We start from the raw sequence: 24,122 nt of genomic DNA, 5'->3' as shown, positions 1-24,122 counted from the left end.
CAATTCTTTTTCAGTCTTGAAAGTTTGAAATTTTGTGTCATAGTTTGAATTTGGGTCAATCTGAATTTCAGATGAACTGGTTTATCCACCCTGAGAGATTAGTTCCTAAGAGAATTCCTGATTTATTTAAAAGGAGAGAGAATTTACCCTGGCTGGTGTGGCTTAGGGGATTGAGTGACAGCCTGTGAACCAAAGGGTTGATTCCCAGTCAGGGCACATGCCTTGGTTGCAGACCAGGTCCCCAGTTGGGGGCACACAAGAGGCAACCACACATTGATGTTTCTCTCCTCTTTCTCCCTCCCCTCCCCCTCTCTAAAAGTAAATAAATAAAATATTTTTAAAAAGAGTGATGATGATGATGATGAAAAAATGTGTTAAGTGCTTATTATGTGGCAGACACTGTGCTCAATACATATTACCTAATTTCAAACTATGTATCATAACATCATAAGGTAGGAATATTTATAGCCCATTTTATAGTCAAGGAAATGTGGGCTTAGTGAGGTTACATAATGTGCACAAAGTCCCCCAGCTCAGAAATGACAGCTGGAAATCAAACCAATGTTTGTCTGATTTCAAAGCTCAAAATACCTACAAATATATTAAAAATTAATTAATGAGAATTACCAAACTCAAACAGAAACTTTAGAAACAACAATCAAATATAATTGTGTGTATATGTATATATGCATGTGTATATGTGTGTGTGGGGGGTGTGTGTCTGTGTGTGTGTATTCATTCCAAGATTTGGCTTCAAAAGTTTCCATTTTAAATGATTGAATACTGGAACTATTACTTTTCCAGTGGAAGTTTAAGAAGTTAACTTTATAGGTCAATAAAGATTCCCAACTTCCAAACTTGGATGAATGTCTTCAAATTCAACATTATCTTTTAGCGGAGAGAAAAGTTCACAATGAAATGGCTGCCTAGGAGAAAATATTTGCAATGCACGTAGTCAACAAAGAGTGAACATCATTAATATACAAAGAGCTTCTACAAATTAATAAGATCAAGACAAAACAACTCAAAAGAAAAATAGCCTGGGAGAATCAGGACGGTGGAGGAGTGAGTGGAAGTCACACTGACCTCCTCCCAGGACCAACCTTGAATTAAAACTAAATTGTGGAGAAATCACCTGGAACAAACAACTGAACAATAGCAAGAGAGGAGCCTTGTAACCTCGGAGAGAGAAGAATCAGCTTTAGTGAAATCTAACTGGTAAGGAGTGCAGTAGAGACTAGAGAAGGCAGGCGGGGTGCCCATGGGCGGCAGCACCAGAAGGATATTGAAAGGACCAATTGGATCCCCCTGAGAAGAGTGGGGTGTAAACCGAAAGCGAGGATCTCTAGTCTACAGCACCAGAGCCCAAAAAGTACACAAAAAATAGCCAGCCGCTCTCTACCAAAGAGGCGGCTGGAGATGCAAAGAGCTTTTTAAAGGGCCAACACATAAATTTTTATTTGCAGCCACTTACCCTCGGCTCTGGCAAAGGCAGGGCAAAGTGGGCTAGAGATGCCTGAGAAAAGGCTGGGGAAAGAGGCTTTGGGGAGAGGACTGAGAGAGTAGCCAGTGGGATCTTGGTGCTGACTCATCCCCCAAGCAGCCATCTTGGTCAGGCAGAGACCACTCCCCCGGAGCGACAGCAGCATCAGAAGAGCCAATAACCCCACCCCCAGGAAGGACTCCGCCCTGCCCTGAACTATCTAAGCCTGACTGCTGAGTGCAGAGTGACTAGATTAACAGTTGAAGAAGACAGTCACAGACAGTAGATTCCTGGAAGTCTCAAACAGACTGCCTAAGGTCAGACAGGGACAACACCTGACATCATCAGAAGCAGATTCAGAAAGTAAAAACAGAGGTCTCCTACCATAGAAGTTCACACCACAAAGTCAGGAAATCAAGACAGATCAATTTAAGAAGGAGAAGCAAAAAAGGAGAGTTTCACAAATAATGGGAAGACAAAGAAATACCCCCCACTCAAAGGGAAAAAAACAAATCCACAGAAAGAGAACTAAATGAAATAGAGGCAAGTAAACTATCAGATATTGAGTTCCAAGCAATGGTTATAAGGAAACTCAATGAGCTCAGTGAGCTCAGAGAGGATTACAAAAAACTACAGAGAAACTATGAGGAACTTACTGCAAACTATATCAGCATGAAAAAAGACATAGAAACTATCAATAAGAGACAAGAGGAAATGAAGAATACAATTTCTGAATTGAAGAACACAGTAGAAGGAATCAAAAGCAGGCTAGATGAAGTCAAGAATCGAATCAGAGAGCTGGAGGACAAGGTAGAAAAAAGCTCCCAGAAAGAAAATGAAAAATGACTCAGGAAGAATGAAGAGACATTTAGGGAAATGCAGGACAACCTGAAACGTAATAATGTCCTTATAATAGGGATACCAGAAGGAGAAGAGGATGAGGAAGAGATAGAGAACCTGTTTGAAAAAGTCATGATGGAAAACTTCCCTAATTGGAGGAGAGAAAAAGTCACAAGTCCAGGAAGCACAGAGGGTCCCATTCAAGAGGAACCCATGAGGCCCACTCCAAGACACATCATCATTAAAATAGCAAATATCAAAGACAAACAGAGAATCCTAAAGGAAGCAAGGGAGCCAGTAACATGTAAGGGAGCCCCAATACAGCTAGTAGCTGACTTCTCAACAGAAACACTGTAAGCCAGAAGGGAGTGACAAGAAATATGCCAAGTCATGAAAAGCAAAGCCTTGCAACCAAAACTGCTCTACCTAGCAAGACTCTCAATTAAAATGGAAGGTGAAATAAAGAGTTTCCCAGACAAAATAAAGCTAAAAGAATTTACCTCCACTAAACCAGCACTGCAAAATATGCTAAAAGGACTGCTTTAAGGTGAAGAAAAAGAGTTTATGAATACCCAGTACCTTTCACAGTTGTCAATACTTGGTATTACCAATATTTTTTAATACATCTTAATCTGATTGTGACAATGATGTGTTATTTTAAGTGGTCCTTTATTATTTGTTGAAACTAAACCTGTTTTTGTATATTTCTTGCCTATTTCTATTATTTTTAAAAAGAGCTTTGAATGACTTTTTGGTATTCTTTATCCATTTATTGGTTAAAGGTTTGTAGAATTTTTTTTCCCTAAAAAAAATCCAACAACTATTAACCCTTTTTTAGATGTGTGGCAAATACTTTCCCATTCTATTACTTGTCCTTTAACTTTTTTTAATATATACTGTGTAGTCTTAAATGTTTAATATAGTCATATTGTCAATATTTTACTTTAGAGATTTTGGGTTTGAATATTTTACTTCAGGGTAAGAAAAATATTAGTTTGTATTTTCTCCTACAACTCCTTGGATTCTACATATTGATTTTTAACTCACCTGACTATTTCTTGTATAATGTGTGAAATAGGACTATATATTTATTTCATTTCAAGTAATAGTGGTCCATGCACCTTATTTGTTGAATAAGCTTTATTTTCCCCATTGATTTGAAATATCAATTTAATCATATATTACGTTGTTAGACAGCTATATATATTTGTTTCTAGAATGCTCATTATATTTCATTGATCTGCTTGATTATTTCTGTGCTGATGTCATGTTGTTTTAATTGCTGAGACTTTATAATGGTTTTAAATTTTTTAATATTTTATAATTGACTTTGACATTTAAAAAAATAAATAAAATCAACGTGCATTTAAGAAAGAAAGAAAGAAAGAAAGAAACTACCTTTTGCAACAACATGGATGGAACTGGAGAATATTATGCTAAGGGAAATAAGCCGGTTGGTGAAAGACAAGTACCATATAATCTCACCTATAAGTGGAATCTATTCAACAAGATAAACTAATGAACAAAATAAACCACAGGCAAGGAAATATGGAGCAGACTGAAAGTGACCAGAGGGGATGAGGAGAGAGGACAATGGTGGAAAGAAGGAGAAGGGACTCAACAAAGAACATGTATGAATGACCCATGGACATGGACAACAGAGTGGGAATTGACTGTAGGGGGGGGGATGGGTGGAGGGGGGTAAAGGGAAAAAAATGAGAAAACTGTAATAGAATAAACATGATTTAAAAATTTAAAAATAAATACTAAAAAAAAAAATAAAAGAAAACAACACATTTCATCCTGGCCAGGCAGCTACTGTCATCCTGTGCACCAAAAGGTTATGGGTTTGATCCCTGGTCAGGTGTGTCCAGGAGGCAACCAATCCATCTCTCTCTCTCTCTCTCTCTCTCTCTCTCTCCCCCTTTCTCTTTCTCTGTGAATTAAAATGTTCTTGGGTGAGGATTAAAAAAGAAAAGAAAACAACACATTTAAAAACAACGAACTAAAATCAGCATTATGATCAGTGACCCTGATTAACTGGTGTTTTCATTTTATAAATTGTTGTTTTTAAAATATTTGCAACATAAGATAAAGCAAGTGAAAAGAAAATTCAAGTTCAATAAAAACTTAGTCTCTTCATTGTAACCTTTCCAAACTAAGTCCCTATTGACTATATTTTGCATAAAACACATTTTATCTTGGATTGCTTTCTGTCATTCTCAACTTTGTTTATTTACCTCCTGTTACTTCCTTTTTGCAAAGTGCTGAGAAGATGTATGTGCCTTGAGGTAAAACTTCAATAAATTGCATTTGTTGTGTTTCAGTGCACAATAAAAAAGAAAAGAAAAATACCCTAAGATTATGAAGAGTTAATTTCCAGAAAAACAAAATTATGAAAATAAACTCAAATATATGAACAAATAAATACATGTATAAATAATCAAATAAATAAAACTAGCTCATCCATCAGATTAATACATATACTGTGTCCATGGATTAGAAAAATTAACATCAATAAAATGTCCATACTACCAAAGCAATCTATGGATTCAATGCAATTCCTATTAAAATACCAATGGTATATTTCACATATCTAGAACAAATATTCCAAAAATTTACATGGAACCAAAGAAGACCCTGAATAGCTTCAGCAATCCTGAGAAAGAACAAAGTTGGAGGTGTCACAATACCTGATATTAAACTATACTACAAGACCACTATAATCAAGACAGCCTGGTACTGGCATAAGAACAGAAGCGTAGATCAATGGAATGGAATAGAGAGCCCAGAAATAAGCCCATGTCTCTATGGTCAATTAATATTTGACAAAGGGGACACAAACATACAATTGAATAAAAATAGTCTCTTCAATAAATGGTGTTGGGAGAACTGGACTGGTACATGCAGAAACATGAAACTAGACCACCAACTTATACCATACACCAGAATAAACTCAAAATGGATAAAGGGCTTAAATATAAGTTCTGATACCATAAAAGTCCTAGTGAAAAACATAGACACTAAAATTTCAGACATCCCAGACAGCAATATTTTTGCTGATATATTTCCTAGGGCAAGGGAAATAAAGGAAAAAATAAACAAATTGGACTGCCTCAATATAAAAAGTTTCTGCATGGCTAAAGAAACCATTATCAAAATGAAAAAGGAACTGGCTGTATGGGAGAACATATTTGCCAATGATACATCAGACAAGGGTTTAATTTCCAAAATATATAAAGAACTCATACACCTCAACACCAGGAAGACAAACAACCCAATGAAAAAATGGGCAAAGGACCAGAATAGACACTTCTCCAAGAAGGTCATACAAATGGCCCATAAACATATGAAAAAATGTTCAATATCACTAGCCATCAGAGAGATGCAAATTAAAACCACAATGAGATTTCACCTCACACCTGTCAGAATGGTCATCATTAATAAATCAACAAACAACAAGTGCAGGAGAGGTTGTGGAGAAAAGGGAACCCTAGTGCACTATTGATGGGAATGCAGACTGGTGTAGCCATTGTGGAAAATAGTATGGAATTTCTTCAGAAAAACTAAAAATAGAACTGCCTTTTGACCCAGAGATTCTGCTGCTGGGAATATACCCTAAGAATCCTGAAACACCAATTCAGAAAAAGTTATGCACCCCTATGTTCATAGCAGTGCTACTTAAAATAGCTAAGTGTTGAAACAGGTCCCAGTGTCCATCAGTAGATGAATGGATTAAAAACTGTGGTACATATACAAAATGGAATACTATGCAACAGAAAGAAAGAAGTCCTACCTTTTGCGACAGCACGGATGGAACTAGAGACTGTTATGATAACTGAAATGAGCTAGTTGGTGAAAGACAAATACCATATGACCTCACTTATAGCTGAATTTCTAAGGAACAAAACTAAAGAGAAAAACAGAACCAGAGACATGGAAACATGGGAGAGACTGATAGCTGTAGGAAGGGTGGTGGGAGGCGGGGAATGGTGGAAGGATGGGGAAGGGAATAGACAAACAATGTGTATGAATGACTCATGGACATGGACAATGAGAAGGGATTGACTGTGGGTAAGAGGAATGGGCTGGGCAGAATGGGGTAAAGGGAAAAAATTGGGGTAACTATAATAGAATAAACAAAAAAAGAAAAAAAGAAAATAATTTTGTGTTAAAATATGTATTATTCTTTGACTTACCAGTGCCACTTCCACTTCCTATCTCATTTACATAAGAATGGTCACTTACACAATCCTTTACATAGTACTAGAAATGGAAATAACTCATAAATCATGTGTGTATGTGTATACATATGTGTCTAAATTTATTTTAATTGAGAAAAAAGTAAAGTTCAGGTTAATATGTATAGCTTACTTCCATTGGTTTAATACATTTGTTTTTGTGTTTATAAGTAGGTTGTATAGATGGATAAGTCAGTATAACTGTAGGGAAAAGGAGGGAAAGATATGCATCAGGTTGTCAAACTGTGAAATAAGAGGAACTGAACAAAGAGAGGACTGCTTCTTTATCTACTTTTATTTTTGAAGTGGTAGGATTAGAGCATATTTTATAGTTTTGGTGACTTGGTTATTTCATAAATTAGTTTTAAAAAAGATAAAAATCATCTGAATGATTAATTATGCATCTAAAGTTATAAAATCTTGGACTTTTATGAAATAGTTCATGAACTAGTATAAAGATGTTGGAAATATACGGCAGCCCCTTTTAACATTTTTTTTATTGCAAAAGGTATAAGTGTAAAATTTTGTAATATATAGACAAGAAAAAATAAAAATTCCAAACAATTCTCATAATCTTCCGAGTAAATTTCTCTGCTATGTAATTGTTTTTGCAGACTGTTTTAGTTCCTGTTTATTTCTAAGAAATACAAAATTTTGAGTACCACCCCAAAAGCAATGGCACTGTGAATCAATCACTCAATGGCAATTTTGTACAAATTTTTTTCAAAGTATAGTAATCTTTTAAAAGTATAGTAATCTTAACATATGTCCACACAAAAACTTGTATACAAATGTTTACAACAGCATCATTCACGTAGCAGTCAAAAAGTGAAAACAACCCAAATGGGCACTAATTGACGAATGGATAAACAAAATATGGTATAGTCATACCATGAAATTTTATTTAGCAATAAAAAGGAATAAAATATTGATACATGCTACAACATGGGTGAACATTATGTTAAGTGAAAGAAGCCAGTCACAAAACAACACATACTGTATGATCTCATTTATCTATATGAAATGTCCAGAAATGACAAATCTATAGAGACAAAAATAGATACGTGGTTGCTTCCGGCTGTGGGAGAGAGAGTAAGGAGGGGATGAGAAGTGACTACTGGTGGGTACAAGGTTTCTTTTGGGGGAAATGAAAATGTTTTAAAATCAAATTATGGTGATGATCGCACAACTCTAATTATACTCAGAACCAATGAATCATACACTTTGAATGGGTAAACTTATATGGTTTATAAATTACACCTAAATAAAACTCTTTTTAAAAGTCTTATAAAAGTTTTATCAATGTTAGCATAGCTGTAAATGATAAGAATTCCAGAAAATTTGGCCTTTTTCTGAATTTCCCTTTTTCCCCTCTATATTACTACACTACCAACATTCAACCCCAGGAAGAAATTTGGTTGACTGTAGTTCTTTTTATAGTGAATTCCTCTCCTCCTCCCCGCCCCCCACCACCAATGTGTTTTGAACCTATTAGGTTGATAACCTTCCTTGAATCAGCAGCCCACAGATGAAAGTAAAATGAAGCAGCAGTACCTACCTTCAATTATATGTTTTCTTGACAACCCTCTTTCCGTTTCAGCTCTAACAAGAAAAAGAAGCAAATGACTTTAAGTAGGGTGTGCTTTTTTTCATCGCTGTTTCAAAAGTGCAGAAGAATAATCATTCTAGATTCTAGACTGAATTGCTAATTTTATATCCTGTTCTTGGAAAATTCTGCACCACTGCACGCTGAGGAGACAAGGCTGGTGGGCAGCATCCTGAGCCCCTTTTCCTTGGAGACCTCAGGCGATGAATTAACCATGTCTGTCACCACACCAAAGTAATAGCAACTCAGCCAACCTCGCCCTGTCCATATACAATTTGACACATGGCTTGGCCTTCCCACCTTGTTCCTACCAATCCCAAGCAAATAAATAAAATAAAGTAAAATACAGTAAAATACTTGACATTAAGTTTGTGAGCTTATTATAAGTTTGCCACATTGATGATGTCATTAGCTTTTCTGAGAAAGGAAGCAAATTTGAAAGTGCCTTTTGACTTTCAAAAGAAATGAACAACTATTGTCTTTTAAAATGTGATAAAGCAATATCCTTAAATTAGTTTCCTAAGATGGCAAACTTTTAACCAGGATTTTGCCATTTCAGACCATTCTCAAGCTCTGGCCAATTAGAAAGAGGTGTGGCCCCTGCATTTTCAAGTATTGATGAAATGTTTCTTCAACATCAATAGCTTTGGTGACCTTTTTTATAAGCATAGGCACCATTTGCCTTTGGTGATTTTGCATCTTCTATAAGTATATTATAATATTGTATGTAGTGCTCTCCTACACATTGGTTCTTGCAGATTGTCTTACTTCCTGATTATTTCCAAATGATAGGCAAAGTTTTGAGCATCACTGCAAAAGCACCAAGCCACAGCGCCACAAATCAGAGCACAGACAACGTAGTCTACATTTCCCACGGTCGCCATGTTGCTTTATTTTTATATAGGCTATAGTAGTAGTAAAAATCTAAATTACATTTTTGTTTTTGTATTCATCATTATCAAGCTCAAAATGGCAATAAAATATGTGTATGTGTATATGTATGTACACATATACATTTTGATTAGAAGATTTATAAAAAACTGGCCTCTGCCTCCAATTTTTTTTAACTGTTCTCTATCAATTACAGGAAGGTAACCAAGGTTTTATTTGTTTGTGTTTGTTTTTTATTAAATCTTTGAGATTTCCACGAGAAGGTATATGGAATAGCTTGTTGAATTCTTACATATTTGTCTTAAAGGCCGACTTCTAAGTTCTGCTAGGTGATGTAAGTACCAGTTCAAACACCAGTAGGTTCATCAGAAGGCAGTTCACCCAGTGATATTTGTTCTGCATCCCACACCAGAGAGAGGACTTCTCTTTCATGTGGCCTGGCAATGAGGGATACAGGAAGCTTTGCATTATCCTCCGATAAGATGTCCCTTTCGGTCAGCACTTTCAGAGCCCTCTGCAGAAATGATCAGAGACTTGCATGTGGGACCAGACAAGATATTTTTATCTTTGCATTCCATAGAAGTCTCTGAATTTAGGTAGATTTGAGTAGCTTTTCTTCTGTGATGCTATGTGCTTATTTCCTTTTCCCAAAATTTGAACTCTATTTTAGAAACAGTTCTAAGTATGAGTTTGGTATTTGAAGAATCTCCATGAATCACTTAGTAGCCAGTGACCACATGCTTTGCACTGAATTTCTTTGGGATCATCTACCTAAAATTGACTCCTAGGCTAATTGCTGTTTCCTTCAAGTGAGAAACAATCACCTTTCTCTCTAAACCAATTAATTTTGGCATATTAGCTGTAAAATGGTTGCCTATAAAAATAAAAGCACAAACTACTAGTTGTTTTCAGTCAAGTAGGGAAAGTAAAAGGTATTTAACTTACTTTCCACCCCAGTAGAGTTTAGTTGTTATGACCAGGCTGGACCTCCTGTATTAAACAGAAAAACACACACAGAGAAATGTTAAATAAATTGCTGGTTATTGTACTGAATCACATTATTATTATAACACCAAAAATAATTTATTGTGCCTCACATTTTTAAAAAAATTGGTACAGAGATAAATTGGGTAATTCATACCACTGCAGTGTAGGAACAAAGAGAAGCTAGGGGGTGAGGACTAGCAGTCAGATCCCCCAGGCACAGGCCGAATGGAAGTGATCTTCACCCCACGGGGCCGGAGCAGGTGGAGGGCGGTGACAGCAGACAGGTGAGTGTGTGGTGGCAAAGCGAAGGTAGGTGGTAGACAAGGAGCGTCAGAGTAGTAAGTGAGGGGGGTAAATGAAAGGACTTAAAGGATGCATTGCTTTAGGATCTCAAGTAAACAGCTACCAACTAATGCTTAGCATCTGACATAATCTCGATGGAGCGTGAACTTTCCTGGGGTAAGTCCACCCTCCATGGACCTCCTGGCTCTGAGTCACTCCCCTTTCTAACCATCCCATTCACAGGCAGAAATTGACTACATGGAGATATGAATGATGAAGTAAATTATAATGGTCAATAAGTAGGAATAAAATTTCTGTGAGTGTCTTATTGAAAGGAAATGTTATTTCAGGAAAACAGTCCCCAAATCCTTAACTTGAAGTTTTACCACCTTACTCTTAAGGTAATAAAATGTGGACATCCTGTCAGCAAACATATTATTTCCTCAAAACTGCACCGAAGTGGAGGAAATTCCATCATGATCATGGAGTAACAAAAATGTCTTGAGAACTATAGTCATACAATTCACAATTGGGAAGCAGATTTTGGTGTAGTTTAGTTTCTCCAGGTGTGTAATTCAATTGAACTCCTCTAGAAAAAAAAAATCATTTGTGACTCAAAGGTTAAGACCAAACTTTGGGAGTATTTGCAATAAGGCATTTATGTAATTTCATCACCTGTAGCAGTGACACATCAGCACCTTCAGGTACAAAAGCCTTGTATGGTTAGTGATAACCAATGGAGAATGATGTGACAATTCTGACAACTTGGCTGCAACAAGAAAGATTTGTAGAAAATATCAACTACCCTGTCCCACCAAAGATAATTCTCTGAATAGTAGTTTGAATCACTGTAATGGAAGGTCTACAGCTGCAAGCATCTGGGGGTAACACACCCAGGCAAGCTGATGCACTTCCCAGGTTGATCCTCAAACCTCACGGGACCTAGTATAGTAGTGATCTGCTGGAGGGAGCTAGGTCTCCCTTAGCAAACATTTTCAGAATGTCAATAAAAGGCTGGATGAAATATTATTTTAAAAAGGATGCAGTCCTCTTGATTATTCAGAGCATCTGGGCCTACCAGAGCAGCACATTCTACTCAAATATGACTGCCATAGACTTACTTATTCTTCCCAAGTTAGGTTTTTTTTGCAAAATATTGGGCCTATGTGGGTGTGCACACAAACATTAATGGTCAAACAGCAAGAGTAGACAGCAACCTGGCAAATTATCTCTAATTTCACAGAGGCATTTAGAATGGGTAAAGAATAATAGGAATGTTTTACTTTGATATAGCACGGCCTTTAAATGCTTTTGCCCACCTCATGTCACTTTACCAGCATGATACTTTTTGAACAGCTATGACATCTATTTTATAGGTGGAGAAACTGAGACTCAAAGAAGGGGAGTAACTTGTCCTGGACAGCACAGCTAGGCAAGTGGTGGTACTGGGACTAGAAGCCACATATGTTCCAGTAGAAACTGCTTTTAGAGACTCCATGCTATGATAATATAGTTTATCTTCTCACCAGCTTTCTGGGGGCAGCAGTGAATGGACATCATTATTCTGTGGACTGGTGATAGCTTGAGCTTTTATTTACAAGGTTGAAAGGCAGTTTGTGGAAGTTGCAGGTGAATCTACTTTCTTGTAGGCATAAATAGGCCCTGTAAACTCTGGAGAGTGATGGGTAAGTGCTCTTGTGGCGTCCATGGGGCAGGAGCCACAGTGCTGATGCTTCCTTCCTCTCTCAGGTGTAGTTGGTCACCTACCCCTTGGTGCAGAGTTCACTGGACTACTAATGGACTCCTCTCCAAGGTCTCTGTTAGAGGTTGGCGTGTGCCCCTCATAAAGACATGTCACTGAAGTCCTAACCACCAGCACCTCGGAATGTCAGCTGATTAGACAGTAGGATCATGGCACACCTAATTAATTAAATTAAGATGAGGTTGTACTTTTTTTTTTAAGTATAAATTAAGATGAGAATGGTGAGCCCTTAATCTAGTGTGACTGGTGTCCTTATAAGAAGACACACAGACACACACGACGAAAGAAAGCCCTGTGACGACAGAGGCAGATGCTGAAGAGCTATGTGTGCACCGTGGGACGCCGACGCTTGCCAGCACCCCCCAGGAGCTGGGAAGAGGCAAGGAAGGATTCTACCCAGAGTTTCAGAGGGAGCGTGGCTCGACCCAAACCTTGATTTTTGGACTTCTGGCCCCCAGAACTGTGAGAGAATACATTTCTGTTGGTTTAAGCCATCCAGTTTATGGCACTTCGTTACAGCAGCCCTAGGAAATCGACACAGTCCCTCTTTGGGCAGCGGTGGATGGACCAACATACTGAGTAGGAAGGTAACTCAGGCAAGGTGAGAACTGGATGTGGGAGCATGAGTTTTTTCCACATTTAATGCTGAATACTCTTCTTTCTTAACACCCTTACAGTCCCTGGGGAGGAAGAGAAGTGAGAGGGCAAAAGTAGGTCACCAAAATTTGTTTGTTGACAACTCCATACATTTCTGGTTTTCTAGTTCCATAAAGCCCTCTATTCCTACTCGATGTTTCTCTAAGAGTGATGAGATAGCAGCCCTAAGAATACATGGAGCTCTGTTCTACCTTTCTAGTTTCCGCTCCAGAGGAAGTTTAAATGCTTTGTGGGGAGGCATAATGCAATCAGTCTTGAGCTATACTCTTGGAGAACGTCCCTTTTTCCTAGACTAAATTTTATATAAGCTGTGTATACATGCATGGTGCAGAGTTCACTTTGAATAGCTGTTTCACTACTCCTATTGAACTGTTATTTATTTGGCCATCAGTAGAGATTATACCAGAGCAGAAGAGGACCCCAAACTTTGCCACTAGTCTTTGTTGGGCTTTGTCTGATTCTGTACTCATGCCGGGGAAGAAGTACGTATCGGAGCTGACAAGCGTGTGAAACGGAGGGAGCTATCCAACCCCTCAGATATTATGGTACCCATTATTAGCACTAGCTTTGGCTACAGAAGGAGATGGGGTGGGACATGACCACTCAAGGACAGCAACTGAAGCACTTTCTTGAATGCCCAGACGACACGGTTCCCTGGACACAGGGGAGACACTGGCAGATAAAGCTTTGGGGTATTTATCCCAAGGGCTTCTTATTCCATCATTTCTTTGCATTCAGTGTTGTGAATAAAAAGAACAGTGCAAATAAATAGGTGTGTATAAATAATCAGCTTTCTGTCAGGTGGCTTCCTTCACCAAAGTACCATAAATGGCAGTCAGAGCCATGAAAGCATCCCTTTCCTTCACGGATGAATACCTCCTGAACATTCCCTCTTCCTCAGCTCAACCCCATGGTAATTCATTGTGATTAATGACTGGTCAATAAGGGTTGAAGCACAACTAAGGAACCTGCTGGTATTATTCTCAAACCACTGTAAATCATTTCATTACTAAGAGTTGACTTTATTGGACAAACTTTTGGCCAGTTGTCATCCAATTTTATTTTCCCTTCTCTGGTACAAAATAATGACTGTCTTTTTAAAGGCAGGTACATGATGACAATGAATGTATTACCTCCAGCCTTTCTTCTTGATGATGCTCCCCAGAATCACTTCAGCCCTGGAGGGGGAAACAGATCATGTTTTAGGGTACAGTGACCTGGAAACACAAGAGTCAATCCAAAACACCAGAGCCATCCCTTGTTTGAACTCTCAGAGCCTCCATGTCCCGAAAATAGAAGCTTCTCTCGGCTGGTAGCACAGTTTCCACTGTTTCTGCTTGCGCCTGCAGAATCCTGCTCCAGAGCATTCCGGGAGCACCTGCCAAATCCTGATGTGCTGGCAAGAGACCACCCTGTGGTCCTGATACTGGGAAACAGTGGAGTCCTTTGGCAGTTGGGTGTTTTTAAACCACTGATGTCATCTATAAATGTCCTGCTTAGTTGTGTCCAAGGGGAGTCAAGGTTTTCCTTCTATTTGCCATGGTTTCCACTTGTGACTGAGGACAGTGAGACCTAGTACTATTTAGACGGACAATATTGACTCCCACGAGATCTTGCGGGAAAAAGAAGTCCGTGTATGGGTTTTGATGGGCCAGACCCAGGGCTGCAGATGCAGTGGCCCACATAGAGAATATCCCAGGATCCAGTGACAAGCACTATCATAGAAGCAGGACATAAGGAGGCATAGAGAAGTGTCCTTCCTGCACCTAAGGCTCGGCCATGGAGAGGTATACCAAAGGCATTCCAACTGTCTTCTCCCCAGCTACCTAGCCCAGCTGGGACTGAAGCTTGAGGAGACTGATACTTTCTTCTAGGTCACCCCCAGTAAGACCAACTTGTGAGAAACAGCTGTGCTCTCAGAGCTTTTGTGGATGGGGACATCAATGAAATTAACACTTTGTCTATTAAGGTCCCATAGATGGGAGTTATCGCTAATCATTTGTCGTGATTGAGAGATCCATTTTTGTTGGAGTGTTTTTAGGAGCCTGGCAATAAGCCATGATGCCATTTGCTATGGAGCACACCCCAAATAGACATGTACTGAATGTTCCAGAGTGTTCTTTGCCTCCTCCCCTTCTGTTTCTCTGATGGTTGCCTTTTGCAACCTTGCTTTTCACGGTGGGAACCTATCTCAGTTATACACTGACAATCAATCAGTAATTAACCAGGGCTGATTATTCTTCACAGTGGGAATACAAACAGAACTCTAACAAACTGGTTCATCATCCCTCCCTTTTTCCACCTTAGCTTCATTTGGTTTTGAGTAGGATTCAACAAAAGAAGAAAACTCTGAGAAAGGGTACAATGTTGAAAGGAGCAAGGCCTTATCCACTTATATTTTCTCTCCTTGGACTCAACAGAAAACAGCAGGGATGTGGGCTCTGTACCTCCTTGACTGTCCCTAAACACAGACCTGCCCTTGACAAGGAGGAAACACACGCAAGGGAAATGCACTTCGACCAGGCAATGCTGAACCTGACTCAGCAGGACCAGCATTTTCATTGTAATCCCCACCTGGAAGGGGGTCATTAGGCCTGCAGGTGATTATGTACCACAGCCCCGTTAGCAAATTGCAGAGCTGCTCCAGCCGCTGTCTAGCTATTTAGTTCCTTTCAGCTCTTGCAGCTGCGTCCCTGTTCACAGCAGGAGGCCAAGGTATTCCTGCTGTCCTAAAATGTGCCTGTTGTGCTGGAACCCAGAGGACATGGACCTTGAGGCCTGCTGAGGTCAGGTCATATCACCTGTGTGTTCTGAGTTCGGAAGTGCCCTGTCCTAGAGCCCAAACCAGCTTTTGAGTCCCCGGGGAAGGTTGTAGCTAGATGTGACTTCTCCAGCAAAAGAAGAGAGGCCTCTTTGCAGCCTCCTTCTCTGTCCTCTGACTGGGGTCTGAAATGCTCTCTTCTAAAGGATACTGGATTTCTTGGCATCTCTGGGGATCCCTCCTTTAATCTCTGATCTACCTTTAATGCTATGGTGAGGGATAAGCTTGCACACAGGAAAATTAGTTCCTGCTTCCCTGCAGAGAGAACGGCCCAGTTTCCCTCCGGGGTTGAGAAACTGAGACGTGGTTATGAAATAACAAGACTAGCCTTTGAACAACCATGCTGGAATCTGCTCTTTTTTTTTGCTCACTCATATATTGAACTAACATTTATTGATCTCCACCGCCACTGCTCTGGTCCTGGCCACCTCTGTGCCTCATGCAGACCACGGCAGTTGCTTCCAGCCCATCCTTCATACAGGGACCCGAGCTGGGAAGGTTTGGGTGGGCAGAGGGGTCCAGAGACGGTCCACAGCACTGAGCCTTGGTGATGGTGGTGGAAGAGGGGAGAAAAGCAATGCCGTCAACATGTGTGGCAAAGGCCAACCTTCTCACCAGCATGTCAGCGATGGTTTGGGCAGAGTCCCTTGGTTCTAGGAACGCCACTTGAGGGACACAAACAGGTACCCACTTACTTTCCAGCAGCGTAGACCTCGGCAGTATCAAAGAGATTAACTCCACTTTCGTAGGCAATTGTCATCAGTCGTTCAGCGACCTGCAGGAGGATGTGAAGGTCAGTCAGAAAAGCCAAATGCTTTCCAAAGTGGCAAGCAATTTTGAATCCTTTAATGGTCTTTAAGAACGCTGACATTTTACTAACCGCTCCGTGTTTTTCTCAGTTGTAGTAAAGAAAGAAAACAAGAAGATTCAGCCAGCATGTATAGGGTTGGATAAGGCAGCCTTGTCAGGAGCACAGTGAAGTGGAAGGATTGTTTCTGTCTCTGCTTAGAAGACCTGGTTTGACAACATTCTCTCTGACACCGTAATCTCTCTGACACCGTAATCTCTCTGACAGAGAGGATCGTTTGTATTGCAGCCAACTCCATTTCTTGTCTCCTTTTTCTAAGCCAATAGGTTGCAGCACCTGGGTGACTCGTGACTTAAAAGTTTGTGCCTTTTTTCCTCAAGGCTCAGCAGATTGTTCTGGTGAGCCAAAGGTTAGACAGAACTGTGCCTGCACATCTCAGCAAATCCCCAGGCAGGATCAGAGAGAGGCCAGCCAGCTGCATCCACATGGCACACACAGCAGGGGGTGAGGCACAAGGATCCAGCTCCCCCTTGTCAGCCTGGAAACAGACCTCCAGGCTCCTGCCCCTTCCTCTGTGCTGCTGATTGCAAGTGGGAGGAGTGATGAGACCATAGGGACAACTATAGAGGAATAGCTGTAAAGTGCAGTGGAGAGTGGCCATTTTTTCATTTAGACTTATTAGTCAATTGAGAAACTACACACCTCACAAATAATTAAAATTGATTTTTCCATTATGTTTTTGATTGTGGGCTAAAGTTGCTTCATCAACATTTCTAAGATAAACTATTTTCCTGTTTTTCAAATTGGCCAACCAAGAAAATTGTTAGGCTAGCAAAATGGGATCCCTGCAAATCCTTTAGAAAAATAGCAGCAAAAGTGCTATTACTTTTAAAAGCTATCACTGCTTTTAATTTTTCACCATTATGACATTTACCATAAATAAAGATTAAAAGTTAAGACAAATACAGTCTTTTCAGAGTGACTATTCTGTGTTTAAGAAATGATTATGCTTGCATTATAATATTGGCCTTATGCTATATCACATGACGTACTGTTAGATTATTATTGGGAAACAATAAATCTTTTACAGAGAGAGACTTTAAATAAGACAGAGACGCCAAGATAGAGGTGAGACTAAATGATTGCTGAGATGTTTCCCAACCAAACATAGCATTTGAAGACCCCAACGTGACATAATGAAATCACAGAACTAAGTCAGAACACCAACTGCTGGTCTTGAACGTACCGCTTACTGGATAAATAAACTTGGGCAAGTCATTTGAACTCTCTGTATTTCAGTTTTTTCATCTGCAAAATGAGGGTGATTCTATTCAGGTCCCCAAGGAGCCCAGAGGCCCAGGGGAAGCTCACCTCTCCTCTCTTTCCTGGAGTTATTATTCTAATGGAGGCCTAGAATTCCCATGGCTCTCTTACTACCTGAGATTGAAGCTCATGCACAGAGGCCAAGAGAATCTCTGGGAAATCGAGTGGGGGCCACTGATTGAGTCAACCCCAAAGCTTGCTTCAGGTCTCCACTTCTAGTGTGAAAATTAAAATAATTTTTTTCCTTTATTGATTAAGCCAACTTGAGTTGAGTTTATTGTTACCTGTGATTAAAGGAACCGTAACCACCTTACAGATGAGAAAATATAAGTAAAACTCTGAAAACTAGGTGCTATAAGATGATAATACACTCTTATCCTTACTTAAAAGTATTAGTCATATGAATAACATCAGTTTAGCTTTATAATGAAGCCAAATCATCTTTGGGAGGCACCCCACAGCACTGTCTAGGTTCACATTTGAGTCCACTTGATAATTTTGAGATGATTCATTTCAGAGGCCAGCCCTGCACACTCTCACCTGGGCAAGGCTGGGCTCACTGCAGCAGTGGCAGGCCCTGGGAATGGCAGAGCAAGGATGAAGGGGAAATTGATGCACTTACAGTAGGTCCCTCTGCTCTGAAAGGGAAGGTATTGTTGTCTTTTCCCTTCCAAACACCATACCAGGCAGTAGGTTATGCACATGCTGGGTATAATGGATTATTAACTTTATGCCTCCTTCCCCACCTGTCACCTCTTTTGTATATGAGTCTGCAGTCATTACTCTGTTCTCTGTGGACTTGCCTCTGTGCCTCCCCGATACATCCTACCTGATGCCAGTCAGAGGGCTTTGCAACGGACCCTGTGATGGGCACCCAGATCCTCCTTCAGAATTGAAGGACTTATTTCCGTAGCTGCAAGGAGTCTTGGCCTACAAGCTATCAGCCCTCTCTGGAAATTGCATTTGGCTAAAGAGAGTTGCCTAGCCCAACGTCAGACCTGCTTCGCGGGACAGCCCCTATTTAATGACTGTTGGATGAGGGATGTAATTGCTCAGTTCTTTTGCCCCAACTTGGGGCAATTCTGCACGGCCACCTCAGCTTTGGACCTCACCACGGGGTCACGTGAGGTCATTGCTGAGACTGCCTCATGGCTTAGTTTCACTGTCTGCCCAATTCTGCTTCCTCCCCTGCCATGTGTTAATTCTGAGATCATTTCCTAATACTGTTCTGCATGCCCATCTCCATCTCAGGGTCTGCTTCTCAAGGAATCCCCTGTGTGACAAGCTTTCTATGATGACCTATGCCCAATACTGGGCACAGGCAATTCATATGGGTAAGAATGTGCAGATAAGCCTTCTCCTCCTGGATCTATTAAATAATGCTGGGGAATGATAGTAAAAACTACCTTTACAAAGGGCTTATTCTGGGCCAGGCGCTGGCCTCAGCACTTTATAGGCATCAGCCTCATTAATCTCAACCATGATCCCCCTGAGCAGGGGCCACCATCTGCGTTTCACTGATATGGCAGCTGTTAGTAGATGTTAGTAAATGCGGTTAGTCGGTGGCAGAGTGGGCTGGATCCCACTGAGTCTGCCCACTCAGACACACCACCCCTGACTCCTCGGTGGCGCTGCAGGCAGGCCAGGGAGGGTTGGAGGGCCTTCTGGGCATCATCATCTTAGCTCACTTATGCCATGAAGGTATTCCTTTTGTTAAAATTTTATTTTTTAATCATAGTTTACATTCAATATTATTTTATATTAGTTTCAGGTATACAGCATAGCGGTTAGACAGTTACATACTTTACAAAGTGTTTCCCCGATATTTCCAGTACCCACCTGGCATCCTACATAGGTATTACAATATTATTGACTATATCACCTATGCTGTACTTTACATCTCCATGACTATTTCGTAGCTACCAATTTGTACTTCTCGATTCCTTCACATTTTTCACCCAGTCTCCCTACACCCCTCCCCTTTGGCCATCACCATTCTGTTCTCTGTATTTATGAGTCTGCTTCAATTTGTTTGTTTGTTTGTTTTTAAATTGTTCTATCATATGGTATTTGTCTTTCTCTGACTGACTTAGTATAATATCCTCTATCAGGGATGTCCAAACTTTTGGCGTCTCTGGGCCACACTGGAAGAATAAGAGTTGTCTTGGGCCCCACGTTACATACACAAACACTAAAGAAAACTGATGAGCAAAAAAAAGGTTTTAAGTAAAGTTACTTAATTTTGTATTGAGCCTCATTCATGGCCATCCTGGGCCACATTTGGCCTGCCAGCCACAGGATGGACACCCCTGCATCTAGATCTATCCATGCTGTCACAAATAGTAAGATTTCACAAGAAGGTATTCTTGAAATCCAATGATAAGAATATCACCTCGATAAGCACTGTTTTGAAGCTGAAAATAAACATTTAAAGGACTTTTATAGTAAATATAATTATTACAGGTGCCATTTATTGTCTGCTACCTACTAGTCAAAAGGCTGTAGAAATGTCTGGCATGCATAACATGGTTAATTCTTTCCACAGACCGTGAAGATCCACATTATTGTCCCATTTTACATGGGAGAAACTGAGACTCAGAGTGATTGGATTAACTAGCCCAAGCCATGGTGACCACCTGCCCTGGTTTGCCCAGGACTGCGAGGTCCCATGCTAAAATGAGAAAGTCCATGCAAACAGGGACCAGGTTGGTCACTCTAGGTACAGGTAAAACAAACAAACAATCAATGGCAATAAAATCTTCCTGTAAAGTAACTAATATTCATTCCAGACTGGTTCCTTCCCTATCTACTGAGCCGGCACAATATAATATGTTGACAGTCTCCAGGATTAATAGTCTAAATGTGAAAAATACAAGACTCAAGATAAAATTGAAAATAATCTTTGAGTCAATCTTAACCATTTTCTGTAATTAAACCATTATCCTTGTTAAATGCCAGAGTCTCAGGAAGAATACCCTACTGTATCACTCCCTCTATATTTTCTTTGATCAGCATAACAGAAGACAAAAATAACTTACCTCATCTGAAATTTGACCTCCAAATGTCACCCATGTTCCTAGAAAAGATTAAATATTTGCACATTACTTATAATCATTTTTCAAATATGTATATAATGAGAAGAAACACTTTCTTACAACAAGACTACTTCATAGGTTATTTATGAAGGTAGCTGGATGGGGGGCATTTGGGGGCTGAAGTCCAGCCCATTCTCCTGTCACTAAACTATCCAGGAGGTACCTGCAGGTCCCTGGAGGAAAAGATGCCCTTTCTTCACTCACGGGCACCATATTAGAACAGCCCAGTCTCACAGGGTCTTTCTCTTCTGGTAGAGGACCGTGAATGCTAGTGCGCAAGACTGCAGTGTTACCATGTCTGCTCTGGCTACACGCCCATTCTTGCTCTTACTTGGCGAAGGAGCCACCAGTTCTGAAAGTGAAGGTAAGATTTTGGATTATGGTTCTTTCCTTCTTTGTCTCTGACAATTGACTTTGTTACATATTCCCTTTTACTTTTCAAAAGGAGCCCTCTTTAATGTCTTTCCAGTCCTCACTTCCAAGTCCCAGTAGGTGACACTTAACTACCTTCTCTGTTGTGACCTGCTAATCCAGAATGGAAATCTCCATTGGTTTGGGGCTTGGCGTGGGGGCAGTAGCTGGAGTGAGGACTGGGAAGGCAAGGAAGAGAGGCATAACCAGCAGCCAGGCTTGTCTTTGTGCAGTAGATGGGAAGCGGACCCTGCCTGGGCTCTGCCACTCCAGTATACAGTCACTTCCCTCCTTGCTCCTTTTTTTTTTTTTTGAGCCCTAATTACATGCCAGGGAAAAACATTACACCCAGGTGGTAGGGACAATGAAGTGATTGAACCAGCGTCTCCCCCTGAGGCAAACACAAGGCTTCAGTAAGCGAGGGAGTACTCTCCCTAGACTGGAGGGATGTGGCACTCAAGAAAGACTTCGTAGAAGAGGTGACAATTTGGTTGAATCACAAAGGAGGTAACTGAACAAAGAAGAAAGGGACAGGCATTCAGCTGTAGGTATGAGCATAGGTGGGGCAAGGAGATAGAAACGAGAGTGTGCTGATGAGCTGTGACGTGGGCCATTAGGCCGAGTGAGGAAACATGATGCAGAGAAAGGGGTGGCAGGCGTGAGAGCAGCCTGGGCACAGTTCACATTTGTGGGGCAAAGAAATGCTGTTGGAAACATTTTTCATTTCATTACAACAGTCATAGCTACCACTTATGGAACACCTTCCAAAATGCCAACAATATGCTGAAAAACTCGCATACTCATATCATTTTGACAAACGACAAGGCAATGTTATTATTCCTATTTCCAAATGAGAACTCTAATGTCAACCAACCAATAAGTGAAATACCCGGGATTCCCCACATTTGCCTAAGTTCAAGAGGGATATACTTTTTACTGCATCTCACTGCCTTTAGAGTATTTTCAGATCAGTTATGGCACTAGAATGTCATACTTCATAGAATGTTGATTGTACCTTTTATCCTAGTTCCCAGAGACTGAAATAAAGGTAAGCTAGAAATTAATTGACTATTACACTCTATATCCCCGGAGGTTGCAGATGTGCAGCCCAAAAGCTGCACTCACTTACAGACTAGAACAATGTCGACCCGTTCGCTGGTTTAATAAATTTTGAATACATTATTAACATTAAATAATGAGGAAATTTTTCTTTCAAATATTTGATTTCCAGTTTCCCTTAACAACAGATGGTTGGCCACGCCCTTCACAGTTAAAGTCCACATGCATTCCTTTGTATTTTCTAACACTGAAATCAAATGCAGTTGTTATTTCTTACCACATGTTTATTGCTATTTCTTATTGTAAAATTAAAAGAAAAATTAACTTGTGTATCTCCTAACACACACACACACACACACACACACACACAGTTGAGTATTTCAAGAAAAAAATAGGAGTGTTCTTTCTTTCTTTCTTTCTTTCTTTCTTTCTTTCTTTCTTTCTTTCTTTCTTTCTTTCTTTCTTTCCTTCCTTCCTTCTTTCCTTCCTTCCTTCCTTCCTTCTTTTTGGTGGATGTGAAGAACATAAAAATGAAGACTATTTGCACAAAAAATTTACAACTTAAGGCACCATGACTGGTGTACAGAAAAGATGGGTGTTGAGGAACTTAATGAGCTGGAGAAATGGCAGCGTTTGTATTTGGATGAGAGTAAAATAAGTGATCTGCTGTGAAATGCAGTTCTCTATTAAGTGAAAAAATTGCAGGGGCATCAAAACCATTTTACAGACAATGCTTTTATAAAAGAGTCTCTTTTGAATGCAGCAGAAATGATGATGTCTCCAGGGAATAAACAAGCATTTGCAAATTTTAGTATAACCAGAAACACTGTAGTTCAGCATGTTAAAAATATGTTTGAAAACTTTCTGGGTAAGTTAAATTATTGGTGGCGTTTTCTATTGCAGCAAATGAGGACACAGATATAAATAATAGCACCCTGTTAGCTATGTTTTTTTGCGATGTTTTGAGAATTTTGGAGAGGTCCAAGAATTTTTGAATAAGAAATCCTACAAGGCAAAACATCAGGAAATGGCTTACTTTGTGATGAGAAATGTCTCAGACCAGTGGGTGTAGAATGCACTGGTCCAAATTATGTGTTATCTGCAGACAGGACTCTCACAAAGGGTGGGGCTGGCATTGGACCTGTCAAGCATCAGATTCCTAGGGGGCAGTGTTTGGTAGAGGCACTAAATATTGGAGTCTGTAAGTCCATCGATTTTCTCATTCATCAGATATTGCTTTGGGCTAAAAAGCTAAAATGAGACAAGCCATGAATTCAGTAATTAACACCATGAATCAGCCATTCTTCTATATCTTGGAGCAGAATCAGGTCAGTGTCTGCGTGATGAATCCGCTGGCTTACTTGTGCTGAGATGGTGGGGATTTTTAAAAACGGTTCATGTTGTCAAAGGGAGTAGTCCTATCTGCACTTAGCAGCAAAGACTGGCTGGAAGTTCCAGGTTTCTTGCTGACATTACAACCCATCTACACTTTGTGAATATTTTTCTATAGGGGCATTCACAAATATTTGCATCATATCTTATTTGCTTCTCTCCGTCCTGACAAAATAGAGTCTTCGGGAAATTCAGTTGTTAAAGAATAATTCTGTCCACTTTCCTACACTACAGTCAGTTTCCAGAAATGAAATTGATGGTCTGAAATTTATTCTTTGCAACTGGGCCATTGAATATTGGATTTCAAACTTTATGAAAATAAATCAACATTGTTTAGTTTAACTTTCTTAATTAATTTTTTAAAGATTTTCAATCCAACGATCCCACTGCCGGGACTATAGAATCCTGAGCCACCAAGTCAAAAGAACCCATGCTCCCCAATGTTCATAGCAGCATTGTTTACA

The 24,122-nt window shown here is 40.0% G+C and overlaps 1 protein-coding gene across 2 annotated transcripts in view; it reads right to left on the bottom strand.

Annotated features, from left to right (window-relative positions):
* The window catches only part of KCNAB1 (potassium voltage-gated channel subfamily A regulatory beta subunit 1), a 311,123-nt gene that overhangs the window by 52,460 nt on the left and 234,541 nt on the right, over window positions 1-24,122 (bottom strand). For both annotated transcript variants that reach the window (XM_054579914.1, XM_054579924.1), the window contains exons 3-7: window positions 20,740-20,777; window positions 16,266-16,345; window positions 13,883-13,927; window positions 10,007-10,051; window positions 8,123-8,166 (exon numbers count right to left, since the gene is read on the bottom strand). In XM_054579914.1, the coding sequence (XP_054435889.1) occupies window positions 8,123-8,166; window positions 10,007-10,051; window positions 13,883-13,927; window positions 16,266-16,345; window positions 20,740-20,777 (252 nt within the window). The remainder of the gene's footprint in view (window positions 1-8,122; window positions 8,167-10,006; window positions 10,052-13,882; window positions 13,928-16,265; window positions 16,346-20,739; window positions 20,778-24,122) is intronic.

The sequence above is a fragment of the Pteronotus mesoamericanus genome, unplaced genomic scaffold, assembly GCF_021234165.1.
Source record: "Pteronotus mesoamericanus isolate MK-2021 breed Mesoamerican mustached bat unplaced genomic scaffold, CSHL_Meso_final contig_116, whole genome shotgun sequence".
Taxonomy (NCBI): Eukaryota; Metazoa; Chordata; class Mammalia; order Chiroptera; family Mormoopidae; genus Pteronotus; species Pteronotus mesoamericanus.
This window is presented reverse-complemented; position numbering and strand designations above follow the sequence as displayed.